The 15,535-nt window shown below is 41.6% G+C and overlaps 1 protein-coding gene across 1 annotated transcript in view; it reads right to left on the bottom strand.

Moving 5' to 3' along the window:
- Positions 1-2,858: 2,858 nt before the first annotated feature.
- The window catches only part of LOC307135820 (otoferlin), a gene marked incomplete at both ends in the record, with an annotated part of 60,854 nt that continues 48,177 nt past the window's right edge, over positions 2,859-15,535 (bottom strand). The window contains 12 exons of the mRNA XM_079832497.1: positions 2,859-3,039; positions 8,718-8,818; positions 10,510-10,688; positions 10,791-11,032; positions 11,532-11,630; positions 11,715-11,803; positions 11,891-12,033; positions 12,192-12,352; positions 12,509-12,679; positions 12,759-12,886; positions 12,960-13,097; positions 13,218-13,361. Of these exons, the coding sequence (XP_079688623.1) occupies positions 2,859-3,039; positions 8,718-8,818; positions 10,510-10,688; positions 10,791-11,032; positions 11,532-11,630; positions 11,715-11,803; positions 11,891-12,033; positions 12,192-12,352; positions 12,509-12,679; positions 12,759-12,886; positions 12,960-13,097; positions 13,218-13,361 (1,776 nt within the window). The remainder of the gene's footprint in view (positions 3,040-8,717; positions 8,819-10,509; positions 10,689-10,790; positions 11,033-11,531; positions 11,631-11,714; positions 11,804-11,890; positions 12,034-12,191; positions 12,353-12,508; positions 12,680-12,758; positions 12,887-12,959; positions 13,098-13,217; positions 13,362-15,535) is intronic.

Raw genomic sequence — 15,535 nt, 5'->3', positions numbered from 1 at the left:
ATCCTAAAAAAAATTGTATACGTGTCATCGGAGTGAGCCCTTACATGTGTGTATCAATTTTGGTGAAAATATCTCCTTTCGTTTTAGGGTTATAGACATATATGAAAAAACATGTAAAAAAATGACTGACACCTGACTATGATTGGATTTTACTCCCCTTTACTATCAATATTTTGACATTTGGGCATGTGAGTTCAGCTATCGACCTATGTTTACGAACTTCTGACGCTGGTTTAGTCTCGATCATACTAGCGGTTACAAAGATATCAGCTAATGTTTTTAAAGCGCTAAATTACCACGATGCACAAACCACACGCTGAAACCTGGCAAGTCTTGTATTGTTGGACTCGGCAAGGATTCAGGAGACAAAAATAGTTCCTCCCATGAAAATAAGTCAATCACACCCAGCGTTTGGGGAAAAAATTCTCCACTTGGTGGAGCTGTTTCTAAACTTTTCAGGCTACTTCAGGGCATCGTGCTGATGACCCAAACCGAGTTTCATAACAATCCGTTCATGTGTTCATAAAATACAGCATTTTAGCACATAATTCAAAATGGCCGATATGGTAAAATTGGATATCAGACTCTGCATGTCGTCCTAAATCTATCTGAAATTGAAATTCAACAGTTCAGAAGTTATAAGCCAAAATAGCAATTTTTTGTATCTCCGGACCAGTAGGTGGCGCTGCGCCGAAACGCTGCATGTTGCCTCAAGTCATGCTTGTGATGACATGTACCAAGTTTGGTTTGATTACGATAAAGCGTTAAAGAATACGATAAAGGAGATATAGCCTTATTTGTATTTTTGCAACCGCTACATAAAATTTGTTTGCGTGTTTATCGAAAACGATTCGACGAATCAACTTGAATTCCATAACTTTCTGTCAGCAGGGTCTGAAGATGATCTGGTTCAATTTTTGTGAAAATTGGAGCAACGGCCTAGGACGAGTTCGCAAAAGTAGGTTTTTCAGAAAATTCAAAATGGCGGGAACGTTTTCATGACGGAAAATTACGTCACAGGATGCAATCAAATCGTCTTGAGCCAAGAAATCAGAGGGTAAAAATAATTGTGTTTCTATCCCTTAGGGTTCAAAGGTTATTAGCATAAATATGAGTGAAACTTTGGACAGGTGGTGGCGCCAGAGGGATTGTTTTAAAGACTCCAAAATTGGTGTGGTGAATGTTGGGCCAGTCCTCTATCTGTGTGCCAAATTTCATAACTTTCCCGCAAACGGTTCTATGGGCTGCCATAGACTTTAATGGCAGAATAATAATAACGGTTTCAATAGGAGCCTCCGCACCTAAAAATGTCTTTCCTACAAATCCTTCAGTGCTTCCAAAACACGTGTTCATATGCATATCCGTTTCCATATCATTTGACATTTTTGGTTGTGACCCATAATATTAAATTGGCCTGAGTGCAATGTCCAAACGTCACTAAAGACGTGGTAGACGTGGACAACAGGACGGCTTGAGCAAACCTGCTAAAGTCTTCATTCAAACAACATCAAAAAGCATTGCATGCCATTTATGATGCTGACATACATTCATGCATCTTGTACAAGGGTGTCAAGGTTATATTGAGAGAAGCGTCTGAATAAAAATCTGTTTAGAAAGATATTTTGGTGTATGAACTACAGAGTCGATTATCAAATATGAATACTGTATAGTTTTGAGAGACGGGTGTCGGCCTACCTGAAGGAAATAACAGGACATTTTGGGGGTAAAAAGACACCATGGTTGTAAAACTCACACTTATTGTGCATTTTGGCTCTAAGCAATCTGTCATGGGATGTGTGGATACTTTTTACGGCCAGACTCCATGTTTATGGCTACAGTTATTGGCCCATTGTTCCTCTTGAGCCCAGACGCCGTACATCGGAGCAGCAAAGTTTCAATGCATGGCTCCCAAATGAAATAAGGTTTATAATCTGGATGAGACTTAAGTACCTGTACTGTATAGGCTCGAGTCAGTCAGTCGTTTTAGGGGAGTTTGCAGTGATACAGTTGAGCTAAACCAACAAAATACAGGGTTGTACTTTGACCTATACATTATAGGACAATTTAATTTAAGGCGATTTAATTTGACTTATTCTATGCCCCATATACTAGCGTTATAAGCTAATCTGTTTTTAGAGATAAAACTCTTTACAAAACCCATCCCAGAGAACGATCTACTTGGTTACCATGTGTTAATCACCCCTAGGTTCATTTTTCACCGGAGTTGTCCTTTAATAACATCTCTATTTTAGTTACAAACTGGATTGCAGAGAACCTATGAAAGGCTAAAGTGAGTTGTATATGTTTCTCCACCAAAAATAAAACGCAATCATTCTCTAAACTCCCACTAGCCTAAAACATTGAACGCAACAATGAAAAACAAGACACTGTTAACTGATGTCTTTATTTTGCCAAATGCAGACATACAAATCATGCATTTAAAACGTAGGATGTGGAAGAGATTAAGCTACTAAATCAGGGGTGGGGAACGCTGATCCTGGAAGGCCATTCTCTTGCAGAGTTTAGCTCCAACCCTGAAGAAAACACTCACCTGCCTGTAACTTTAGTAATCCTGAAGACCTTGATTCGCTTCAGGTGTGTTTGATTAGGGTTGGAGCTACACTCTGCAATAGCCCTTTTCCACCAGAATGAACCGGGTGCTAGTTCAGAGCCAGTGCTAGTGCGACTGAGAGCCTTCTAAGAACCGGTTTGTCTTTCCACAAAGAACCGATTGGAAACTAGACTCTGGCTCCGCACCAGAACCAGCACTGCCTTGGTGGAAAAGGGGTACAAGAGAGTGGCCCTCCAGGATCAACGTTCCCCACCCCTGTACTAAATGAATCTACTGCTTTCTCCTCTCAGACGCCCAGGAGTTTCTTGACCATATAGCCAGGCATACTGTAGAGGAACAGGGCCAGAAGGGCCAGAAGCAACAGCACCAACACAATTTTGATGACCAGCCACTTGTATTGGTCGCAGACGAGATGGCGGATGGCCTTTAGCGGGCTAAGGAACCACAGCAATGTAATATCAGGGCGGCTGGTGGGACAAAATCATTGAACAGGCTTTTAAAAATTGTGAACACAGACAATTTTTACATGTTTGTCTCATTGATGACATGCACTTTTGGCAGGTTCAAAGCAGTGATTAACATGCCTTCGTGTGTACATTAGTGCTCATGCATAGACTCAAGTGTTGAATCTGTAATGGAGAACAAACATGGCTGTTCAATTGATGCTTTCAATGGATTTTAAATGCTACAAAATATTGAATAGGAATTGCGCTCAAAGATATTTCACGGTTGGATTGGTTCGAGTATAGGTGCAGAAAAATTTTAATAAATAAAATGCACGTTTTGTTTTATTATTGATTTATTAGTAGCAGCCAAAGCACACAACAACACATCTTTCAGTGAAGAAATATAACTTCCAACAATCTGATAACCCCAGAAACGAACGAATCGATATAAAAACATTATACATCAGCATCGGATATGCAGAGAAATGAGACATGTTTTTGGATTTTGTACGTTTTCTGAAACACAAACCGCTAACAACTATGGTTGTAAAGTAACAGGTCAAATTTGAAAAGCCAAAACTGCAAATGCTTCTATAGCCGTTCCCAAAAAATGATGAACTTTACGTTCTTAGTTGCCCATTAAAGCAGCAATGATTTCTAAACAAAATAGGTATGATGACTTCAACAAACAAATACATCATTCTAGCTGAAATAACTTTGAAGTAATATCAAATACTGCAGGCGTCGAGAAAGCTTTTCAAGCACCTAGAAGCTTTTTCACCATGTAACCTGGCATATTGTACAGAAACAAGCCCAGCATTGCTAATATCAACAGAACCAACACGATTTTGATGACCAGCCACTTGTATTGGTTGCAGATGAGATGGCGGATGGCCTTTAGCGGGCTAAGGAACCACAGCAATGCAATGTCAGGGCGGCTGGTGGGACAAAATCATTGAACAAGCTTTTAAAAATTGTGAACAAAGACAATTTTTACATGTTTGTCTCACTGATGGCATGCACTTTTGGCAGGTTCAAAGCAGGGATTAACATGCCTTCATGTGTACATTAGTGCTCATGCATGGACTCGAGTGTTCAAGAGTAGCTGTTCAACGAAACCCGAGTGTTGAATCGCTAATGGAGAACAAACATGGCTGTTCAATTGATGCTTTCAATGGATTTTAGATGTGCCTGTTTATTGGAAAATAATAGGAAATTGCGCTCAAAGATAATTCACGATTGGATTGGTTCTTGAAAAGTGGCAGGATTTTCATCAACTGTTATAAATAAAATGCGTGTTTAGTTTATTTTTATTACTGATTTATTAGTAGAAGCCAAAGCACACAACACATCTTTCATTGAAGAAATTACTTCCAACAATCTGATAACCCCAAACAAACAATTTTTTTTACATCAGCATTGAATATGCAGACAAATCTGACACACAAACAGCTAACAACTCTGGTTGGAAAGTAACAAATACAATTTGAAAAGCTAAAACCCCAAATGCCTTTACAGCATTTCCCAAAAATGTATGAACTTTGTTCTCAGTTGGGCTTTGCCCATTAAAGCAGTAATGAATTTTAACAAAATCCGTATGCATATGACTTCAACAAACAAGTACCAGGTTATATCAAAAACTGCAGGCGTCGAGAAAGCTTTTCAAGCACCTAGAAGCTTTTTCACCATGTAACCTGGCATACTGTACAGAAACAAGCCCAGCATTGCTAATATCAAGAGAGCCAACACAATTTTGATGGTCAGCCACTTGTATTGTTTGCAGACGAGATGGCGGATTGCCTTTAGCGGGCTAAGGAACCACAGGAAGGTTGTGTCAGGACGGCTGGTGGGACAAAGAAAAACTTGTGGTAAAACTCGAGCTTTAGCTGTCATAATTATTACGCTTTAGGATTTATTCTCGATTTATGCTCGATTTATTCAGACGTGCGTAATGGGTAGTTATATTATTACTTAATTTATGATGCACAGACAATTGTCCACACATTTAGTGTCATGGAAGAAATAATCAGATATTTTTATTTTATGTATCTATTTATGTATTTTTTAGAAATGTACTCTTTAATCAATGCTGCAAGCATTGGAAACAAGGAAAACATGAATCTAACATATACACTGATGAGCCAAAACATTGTGACCACCTGCCTAAGATGCTGTTGGTCCTTTTGCGTGCTGCGAAAACTGTGCCGACCCCCAGAGGCCTGGGCTCTACAAAAGCCCTGGAGGTGTCCTGTGGTCTCTGGTAGCAGATCCTTCAAGTCTTGGTTGCAAGGTTTGGCCGCTGTGGATAAAACTTGTTGGTCCAGTGCATCCAGTGGATCTTGGGAATTTGAAGGCCGGGGGCATCACCTTGAACTCTTCATCAAGTTCCTCAAACCATTCCTGAACCATGTGTGCTGTGTGGCACCATTATCCTGCTGAAAGAGCCACTGTCATGAAGGGCTGTACCTGCTCTGCATAATGTTTAGGTAGGTGGCATATTTAGGTCCACATGAATGGCCGGACCCAGGGTTTCCCACCAGAACATTGTCCAGTGCCTCACACTTCCTCCACCGGCTTGTCGTCGTCCCACAGTGATCCTGGTGCCGTCACTTCCCCGGGTAAATGTAAAAGAAAAATGGCACTCATCAGACCAGCAACCTTCTTCCACTGCTCCAAGGTCCAGTTCCCAACGCTCTCATACCCACTGTAGGAGCTTTCGACGGTGGACGGTGTCATCATAGGTACTCTGATTGGTCTTTGTCCCTCCTCTGACTAATTACTTGATCCTCTTGACTTACTTGATGAGACAAGGCCGCTGTCCATCGCCATGTTCTTGGCCTGCCTCGTTTGCACTTCCTGCATTTGGTGTCCAATGCAAAGCCACTTTAGGTATCCTTTACTGAGATATCCTGAGTACATGTCCGAGCCATCTTAATTGGCGTATCTTGATCTCCTGAGATATGTTCTTGGATCTTGTCTTTTTGAACAGGTTGACATTAGAGATGATATTGGGCCAGCAGATCTTCCTAAGGCATCTATCTTGCTTCAATATTCTCCAACATTAAGAGCCACACAGAAGAACTGATTTAACATTGCTGTTGTAAAGCTTGAGCTTTGTTCTGAGGCTTAGCTGTTTAGACTTCAGATGGTTCTGAGTCTGCAAAAAAGCTCCTCTTACTTTATTTATTCGGACCTTGTTGTCTTTTTTGGGCTCCGTTATCAGTGCTAATGACGCTGCCAAGATACGTGAAATCATTCTCATCCTCGATTGGCTCTCAATAGTAACTGGGTAAGAGACAGGAGCATTGATACGCATGCCTGTGTCTTCTGCTTGTTTATGTGTAAGCAGGTCTGTTTAGCAAATCTGTTCAGTCTGACCTTTCCTGAATGTGGGCTGATAGTACTACTAGATCATCGGCGAAGTGAAGGTCTTCCAAATGAGAGATAAGAGTCCATTGAAGGCCACGGGCATGGTCGGATGTTGTTTGATACATAATCCAGTCAATGGTGATCAGGAATTGAACCCTGCCGTACGCCAGACCTGACTTCTAAGGTTTGTCAATGTACCTTCAAGGATAATGGAGCACTCAAAGTGTTCATAGAACTTCCCAAAAAGTTGTACAACCTTGGATGGTATTCCATAAGCTTTTAGTATCTTCTATAAGCTCTATCGGTGGACACTGTCAAATGCCTTTTTGAAGTCTTTAAAATCGGTTCCATTCCAGACATGCTCTATGATGTTACACAGTGTAAATATCCGGTCTATGCATCCTCTCCCCCTTCATAAACCTACTTGTTATTCTCTCAGTTTGTGGTCTATGGCACTATCAACCCTTTTCTACAGGATCCTACAGAAAACCTTGCTGGCAATAGAAAGAAGTGTAATACCCTTTCAGTTGTCCCAGTTGCTGAAGTGTCCTTTCTTGGGCAGTTTGAATATGAGACCTTGGCTCCAATCCTCTGGGATAGTGTCTTTTTCCCAAATCTTCTGAAAAAAGTCTGTTAACATGCTGGTTGATGTGTAGATGTGATGTGTCTGCCTTCAACAGCTCTATTTGCAAGGAGTCAATCCCTGATGCTTTATCAGATCATCCACTACCTCTTCTTTGGTGGGAGGGTGGCAGTCTATTCCCTCAATATTACTGGATGGAGCAGGATTGGCTGGCTCATCTGGTTCCAGATGGTTGAGGATGGTTGGAACTATGTTTTGACCACTCAACTGCTTGATCTTGTAAACAATACTCATTTCTCCCCGTTCTACAGCCTGTTCCGCTTCTCAACAAAGGTTCTCCTATCATTTCGAGCACTCCTCTTTACTTCTCTGTCTCTGGTCTTATACTCTTCTTGTGCTTGCTCAATGAGTCTGGGTTATCTAGCACTCCATAGTTTTTCCTTGGGTACTCTTCTTTCATCTATCTTCTTCCAAATACCAGGTGTTAACCATGCCTTGTCCTTCTTTTTCTTGTAGCCAATCACTTAATTTGCAGTCTCTGTAAACACCTCCTTGATATTACCCCATATATCATCCACGTTCTCTTGCTCTTGTCCATCTTTAACTGCTAGTGCTTCAAAGTGGTTCCTCAATTTGATGGAAAAGGTTTTCGCTGTCTCTGGCTGCCGTAACTTGCTGGCATGAAGAATCTTTCGCTGCTTTTGGTGTTTTTTGTTTTTTGGTGTTTTAGCTTTACCTCATGACCAAGTAGTGATCACTGCCAACATCTGCTCCCCTATGTACCCTCAAATTTAGTAGGGATCGATGCCTGCGCCATTTGTTATTGATGACAACATGGTCAATTTGGTTAACAGTGTGGTTATCTGGCGATCTCCATCTCAATTTGACAATGTCCCTATGAGTAAAGATGGTGCCCCCAATGAGACAGCTGTTGTTAAGACAGAAGTCAACAAGTCTTTCTCCATTGTCATTGATTTTTCCACAACTGAGATACCCCATATCCAACTCACTGGTATTATTACAGCTTACTTTGGTATTCATGTCTCCTATCATCAAGAGCAAATCCTGCTGTGGGACATTACTGGTGGCCTGTTGTAATTGCTCATACCAGTCATCTTTGTCCTCATCTGTTGCCTCATTGGTATGAGCATAGCACTGCAATATGGTCCATTTACAGTACTTTGAGTTGAATCTTGCTCTGATTAAGCGATCGCTGATGGGTTCCCACTCTAGCAGACATTTAGCTACATTCTTATTTATTCATCCCTCCTCGGGCACTGTTGGTAAAATATCACCACTGCTGACAGGAGCAACAACAAGCTTTGCCGTTTCAGAGATACTCTGACCCAATCGCCTTGCCATGACAATTTGGTCATCAGATCTTTATTCCGGACCTTTTCTCCTTCATCCGACACGTTGATTACAAGAACTGATTGTTTGCTGATCATCTAATCTACCTAGACCTTAATATGTGGCCTTGTTAAAAGATGATCAACAATATTAATTTCACCTGTTACTGGTCATAATGCTTTAGCTCATCAGAATAAGTAAAAGCCCTTAAAACCTTTGCATTTGAAAAACTCCAACGAGAGTTTTTTGTGCCAATTTAAATAGTGTTTAAATATAATTGTTTAAGTGTTATCATACATTTTTTAAAGTGATGTATAATGTGTAGTTCAACAAACTAAATGTGACTTTAGTGAAAGTAAAAAATTGTCAGATGTAAAAGTGTAACTGTTGCTCTTACTTGGGTTTCTCTAGAGGCTCTGGTTCATTGCGTCCTTCACCAACAGGACTCTTCTCGGCCTCCTCACCTGTCAGCAGGTGAAGCTCTGCTTCTACTTTTCCCTTAAGGGATTAAAAACACATTAAACTAAACATCAGAGCTGAGCAAAAATGCTGAAATGGTTTAGGAGTAACATTTTATCATTCACAGGGTTAGATCATGCAACAAAAAGAAAAAGAAAAAAAGAAGTAATGTACTCACTCTCATGTGTTTACAATTTGTAAGATTTTCTTTTTCACTGAACACAAAGCAAGATATTCTGAAGAATGTTCAAAGAACAGTTGAAAGATGATTTTTACTACCAAGCTCCAAATTTTTTTAAAAAAGCACCATAAAAATATCATTACAGTAGTCCATATGATTTGTATTGTTCAGAATGTTGTGCATCATGCAACTGAGTTTGAATATGCAGACGTATGAGATTTGGAATTTGAAAGCATAGAGGGGAGAATTTTTCAATTTTGGTTTGGAATAAAAATGAATATTGCACATACAGTAGTCATACTTCATGTGTAATCTACCAGCCAACTGCCTCGTGTACTTCATGGCATGAGCTGATGGGTCCTGATGTGTAATCCTTCAGCCAATGAATCTAAATGGTCTAGTGCTAGTGTCACTGTAAGTTCACGTGTTCACATCACTTTCACCCTCCTCCTCCCCAGCACCACATGTCTATATCTGCTTTCAGGAATTCAAGTATGTCCGTTTGTGCAGCCGCAGCTTGGATGCTCACTGGCAGATGTTTGTGTATGTCTTGGTGTAATGGACATTGGCCAGTAAGGCTGTGTGTGTAAACCTCACTCCCCTAACGTTAGAGGCTGTGGTCTTTAGTGTCTTTGTTAGCGCGCCCACCTCCCATGCAGAAAACCGGTTTGAATCCTGCTCGGAGAAGGTTGAGTAGGACCGGTTACATTTGGTGAGATGACGCGGATTGGAGTGAGGTGTAGGGGAGTGAGTGTAATGGACATAGGCCAGTAAGAGCTCTGTGTGTAAACCTCACTCCCCTGGCCTCAAAAGGTGTGCTAGCAACTGACGCTAGAGGCTGCGGTCTTTAGCGTCCTTGTTAGCGCGCCCACCTCCCATGCCGGAGACACCGGTTCGAATCTTGCTCTGAGCATGAGTAGAACTGGTCACATTTGGTGCCGTGACCCGGATGGGAGTTGGGCTTAAGGGTTGAGTGTAATGGACATAAGCCAGTAAGAGCTGCGTGTGTAAACCTCACTCCCCTGGCCTCAAGAGGTGCGCTAGCAACTGACGCTAGAGGCTGCGGTCTTTAGTGTCCTTGTTAGCGAACCCGCCTCCCATGCCTGAGACTCCAGTTCGAATCCCACTCGGAGCGGGTCAAGTAGGAGCGGCTGCATTTGGTGCCATGACCCAGATGCGAGTGAGGTTTAGGGGGGGTGAGTGTAATGGACATAAGCCAGTAAGAGCTGCGTGTGTAAACCTCACTCCCCTGGTCTCATGAAGCACGCTAGGGCTGAGTAGGACCGGTTACATTGGCATACATGCTGATTTTCAGCATCATTATTCCAGTCTACAGTGTCACATGATCCTTAAGAAATCATTCAAATATGCTATAATATTTTATGCTCAATTGGTTTACAACATTTAGACCAGCAGGCACCACTAGCCTGTGGCTTTGCAAGCTCTTCAGAAAAGTGAATAATTTTGCGAAGCAATTGATGAAAATGTTTCTATTATCACTACTATTTGTTCATTTCGTAATGATTATATTTATTTGCAGGTCACTTACTGTAATTTCCATCTCATCATTTTCATCACGGGCCACAAACGGCCACCAGCCTTTAATTCTCTTCTGTTTGAAGAGGTTGACCATGGGCATATCTTGCTCATTAATGACCATGTCAATGGAGCACTGCTTTGCTGTCTTTGCACCTCGAGGAAATCGATTCAGGTCAAGTTCGATTGCACCTGAAACAAAAAGCAAACACACATGTGACCATATGAATGAAGGCCATTAAGACTGAGCCTGAATCTAAAATGACTTTACAAAGTAAAAACACAACAGCACACCCAAGAAGTCGTCTGCAGAGAAATGATCCGCGTCCCACACTTGCAAATTCAGTCGGGCAGGAATTTTATACTCAGTCTCATCCCAAGAAAACATGGACTCTTTCTTTGAGATGACGATCTTTTCTTCGGCCTGGAGGTAGTCGAAGGGATAAACAAAGCGCCAGTTGAAATTGCCCTCTCCGGTCAGCGAGTGATAGTGGACGTCTGTGTCCTGCTTGTCTTCTTGTTGGCCTTTCAGCCATCTGTTGGTCACAAGTTGCAAAGTGATGGTACAGTTAGTTGGTACTCTTGTGATCACAAACGGTATACTGGATCATGTGACATAATTGTCACAATATTACTGTTTTTATTGCATAAATGCAGCCTTGTTGAAAATAAAATGCTTCTTTTAAAAACACAATTCAGACTTTATTTCTCGCAATTTACTTTTTTTCTCACAATTCGGACTATTTTTTTGCAATGTACTTTTTTCCTCATAATTCTGGCTTTAATTTTCACAATTTACTTTTCTTCCAATTATGACGAATTATGAGATGTAAACTGGCAATTAAAAAAAAAAATGTGTTTATACCTCACAATTCAGACTTTCAGAAAAAAAAAGTCAGAATAGAAAGAAATGTCAGAATTGTGAGATAAAGTGTCACAATTAGCTCTTTTTTTATTCAATGGTGGATATAAGCGTTCTTAATATTCACAGACTGTATATAGGATCAAGCGATTTCAGTGAAAAAGATCCTGTACCCTCTCACAAATATGTCACTTGATTTTTCTCCTGTGAAAATGTCATCGTCCTCCAGAACGACTTCATCTGTGTTCCACACGATCACCCTGAGCTCAAATCTGTTAATGATGAAAAGGTATTTTGAGTATATTCATTTATATTCTTCTGTATTTGGCCAAAAACTTTCACCAAGTTGTTCCTACTTCTTTGGCTTCCTAGGTGAAATATCAATAGAGGGTCCAGGTGCAGGCATATCCTTCGGGAACATGTCCACCCACATCTCAATTCTCCCCTACATCACAAGCACTCATGTTCACTAACGGTTCATTATCGCCATTTCGTTATCTGACAGTGGTGCTTTTGGGACTTTATTCCTGACCTGCTCAATCCCAGGTTTATCAGGATTCAGGAGAGGCCTCGTCTCCACATGCTCTGGAACCAGCTTGCAGCCTAATCGTGGTATATCTTCCCAGCGGTTTAGTACAGCAAGAGCCAGGTGCTCATCCGTCTGTTTCTTCAGTCCTGCCGTAGAAAAGTATGTGCATTTGTTCTGATGTGCTGCTCTCCGATGGGAACTCAGCAATTCAGAACAATGTGATTGTTCTGAACCAAGACGATTGACCAAGATGACCACCATTATACTTGTTCCCTTTCCAAATGCTTTGTGAAAACGTACATACCATTTTCATCCTCAAGTTCAGTTGGTCCCGTGTAAACTCTGTTCGCCACTTTCACTTTTCCTCCTGGGCCGTACTGGGGTGAATCCATTTTTCCATCTTTGCAGAGTTTGGCAAGGATTTGCGTTGGCTTCAGTGGGTCCCTCCACACATTATAGCCATGACTAAAAGAAAAACAGTGGGAAAAGTTTTATCCATCCTTTTTTTGAAGCAATATCGTTACCTCGAACTACCCCAGATAATGATAGCATTTTCGCATACATTTCATTGAATATTAGTAGTCACCAAGTGTCTATGTGTTTAAAATAAGAATTGCATACATTGCATAGTTGGCGCTGATACCACATGTTGCTCTGTGTTTGCTGTAGTAACGGTTCTCCAAGTCAATCTTCGTCTCCCCAATCAGGTCATCGGTTCCCACCAAATCCCAGTCATAGATGGACACAGTGAGGGTAGAATCCATCGGGAGTGTTGCTTCAATATCAAAAGACCTGGGAGTTTGAAGGCAGTTGAAGTTAACGTTGATATTATCTAGTAATGAATAAGAAGTCTTTAATCAACAGTACTAACTTTCCAAACAAAGGGTTGAGTTGCTTAGAAATGTAGTTCTCTTTGTCCTTGATGTCTGAATTGCCAAGCTTGATGGCAATATATGGGTCTGCTTTCCCATTGATGTCTGCGGGATGCAGATCTGTTGCCTGAGACAAAGACATAACAATTGTTCAAATGGCCACACAGAAAAAGACTCTAAGGGTCTGTGGTACTACATACCCTGATGACATAGACCCGGACAAGGATGTTAACTGGATCATTGTGTGGAATGTTCTGGAACATGCCCATGTTGGAATCAAATCCTGTTTCTCTGAACATTTCATCCGATACAGGGACTTTGTAGATGCACAAGGAACCCTACAGGATACACAACAAACAAACTCCGAGATGAGCTTCAGAATGTTCAATGTGTTTCATACATTTGTGGGAATTAGCAAGTCAGAAACAAGAGGCAATGGGCAATGAGTGACGACAAACCTTGAATTTTCCAATAAGTCTGTCTTCATCTGCTGCATTCTGCTCAACATTAGCATCATCAGAACACTTCCCTCGATACAGGTTAAAGGTGTGAAGCCAATCTTCAAAGGTGCCATACTCATATTCAAGCTCTCTGTTGTACACCTGTAGAGGAAACAAGAATTCCCACACTCTTTTACACCCACAAGGTATCCCATATGTAGGGCTGGCCTGGGAGTCCATTTCCAAAAGGAATAGATTCCAAGGTGTAGGGAATCAAGAGTTGATTCCAAAAGTTGGAATCCATTCCATCAAAGGGAATCGACTCTTCTTTAAGAGCCTTTTTCAGTTCAACAGAGCTAGTCATTATTCTGTCTCTCACTTGCTAATAATGATTGGAAGTGCAATTAATTTCCGTGAACAGGTTCTTTTGGACGATTTGTTTAAATTAACTGGTTAAAAAAATACTCTAATGAACTCAATGATTTAGTTTTACATGGTAAAACTGGTTTATATTGAAGGTTTTGAATCTAGCTTGGAATACATGAAGAGATTCTAGATACATGACGTAAAGGTCTTTATCTTATTTTTATTTTAAATAAAATGCTACCTTTTTTTATTACATTTTCGTTCTACCAGCCAATGATAGTGCTGAAAGAAAACATGTGGACAACCTATAACAAACGCAACTTCCATGCACATCTGACTGACTGGTTTGATAAACCACACATTCATTATATAAGTAATGATCCATTTCTGTTGGTGACTTTCAATGTTTTGTCAAAATGCCGACACCAGGGGTAACTCTTGGGAGCCCAAAACACCTCTGACGTATTCATAAGAGAGCAATAAGTCTGGAGTTTGCATGTCTGGCCATGGACATATGGGTATGAAAGGCATGTACCACACACTCAGCTTTGTTCTCTCTTTATGCAAAAGAAACAAATTTTCCATTCACCTCATTGCTGCTGGAACCTGAGCACACATCAGCGGTCTCTGTAGTCATTTGCACAGATAAGTGCATGGAGTGCCCAGCGGCATTCTACAAGAGGCAGTTTGCTTAATAAAAAAGCAAATTACTCTAAAAGAGCTACACTGCGGATCACATCTTTTTAAAGATGCAGTTCCCTCCGTGTCCTTCTGGGTGTAAGCGATCTCAAAGGTCCATTAGCAGGAAGGTGGTATCGCCCTCCCATCAGCAAGCCGCTAGGAACTGTCGTAAGGCTTCGAAGTGTTCCTGACACAGGCGACCCAGGGAAGGAGAGACTGTGGACCTGTTCGCCCAAGGACTCACTCCCGTTAGAGGGGGGAGTGAATTTGACATGGTCAGAAAAAGAGCACTTTCCCTGGGTCACACACACTGTGTTCATGGCCCTTGTTTTCACGATGGGCAGGCATCAAAGATTCACATCAGAACCTCAGACTCGAACACTTCGGCTCCCCACATTGTACAGACAATCAGAAGAACAGGTTCAATGATTACACTGTATGGCCACACAAGACTTGGTTCTCAGAGCTCATGCTGATAACATCGATCCCTCCCTGGCCCTTTTTTCTCAGGGACAGGGCACAATCTGGCACATGCACCCACGCAGACCTCTGGAACCTCCACATCTGATTACTGGATGGGATGAGGAAGAATTCACTGCTATCACTAGCGGTTATAGACACAAAATCACTCAGACAAGAGACCTTCACTAGGCGACTGTATGCCTTGTTGGGCCTCTTCACCTACATGGTGTTCTTCCCATGGTGAAGACCCATGGAGATGTGGCATCGGGTCCGTGCTTTCCTTTCTCCAGCAGGGCCTTAAGAGGCGCCTATCCGCTTCCACCCTGAAAGTGTACGTGACTGCAATAGCGGCAAACCATGACACTGTGGGTGGCAGGTCTCTGGGGAAGCACAACCTGATCATTAGGTTCCTGAGAGGTGCACAAAGGTTGAATCCTTCAAGACCTCGCCTCATTACCTCTTGGGGTCTTTCTTTGGCCTTACAGAAAGATGTGTTTTAGCCATTACAATCAGTCAAGCTTAGTGCCCTCTCTATGAAGATGGCCCTCCTGATTGCGCTAAGAGGGTGGGGGACCTACAAGCCGCCTTTGTTAATGAATCGTGTCTAGAATTTGAGAGACTCTCACATGGTCCTGAGACCATGGCCCAGATATGTGTCCAAAGTTCCCACTACTCCCTTCAGGGACCAAGTGATGAACTTGCAAATGATCCCTCCTGACAAGGGAGACCCAGCCCTGTCTTTGTTGTGTCATTTTATAATCTCTGCATGGAACCAGTTTTGTCTCTAATCTTGGGTAATAACATGTAAAATTAGGATGATTGGTTGG

This window comes from Gobio gobio (genome assembly GCF_949357685.1).
Source record: "Gobio gobio genome assembly, chromosome: 13".
Lineage (NCBI taxonomy): Eukaryota > Metazoa > Chordata > Actinopteri > Cypriniformes > Gobionidae > Gobio > Gobio gobio.
This window is presented reverse-complemented; position numbering and strand designations above follow the sequence as displayed.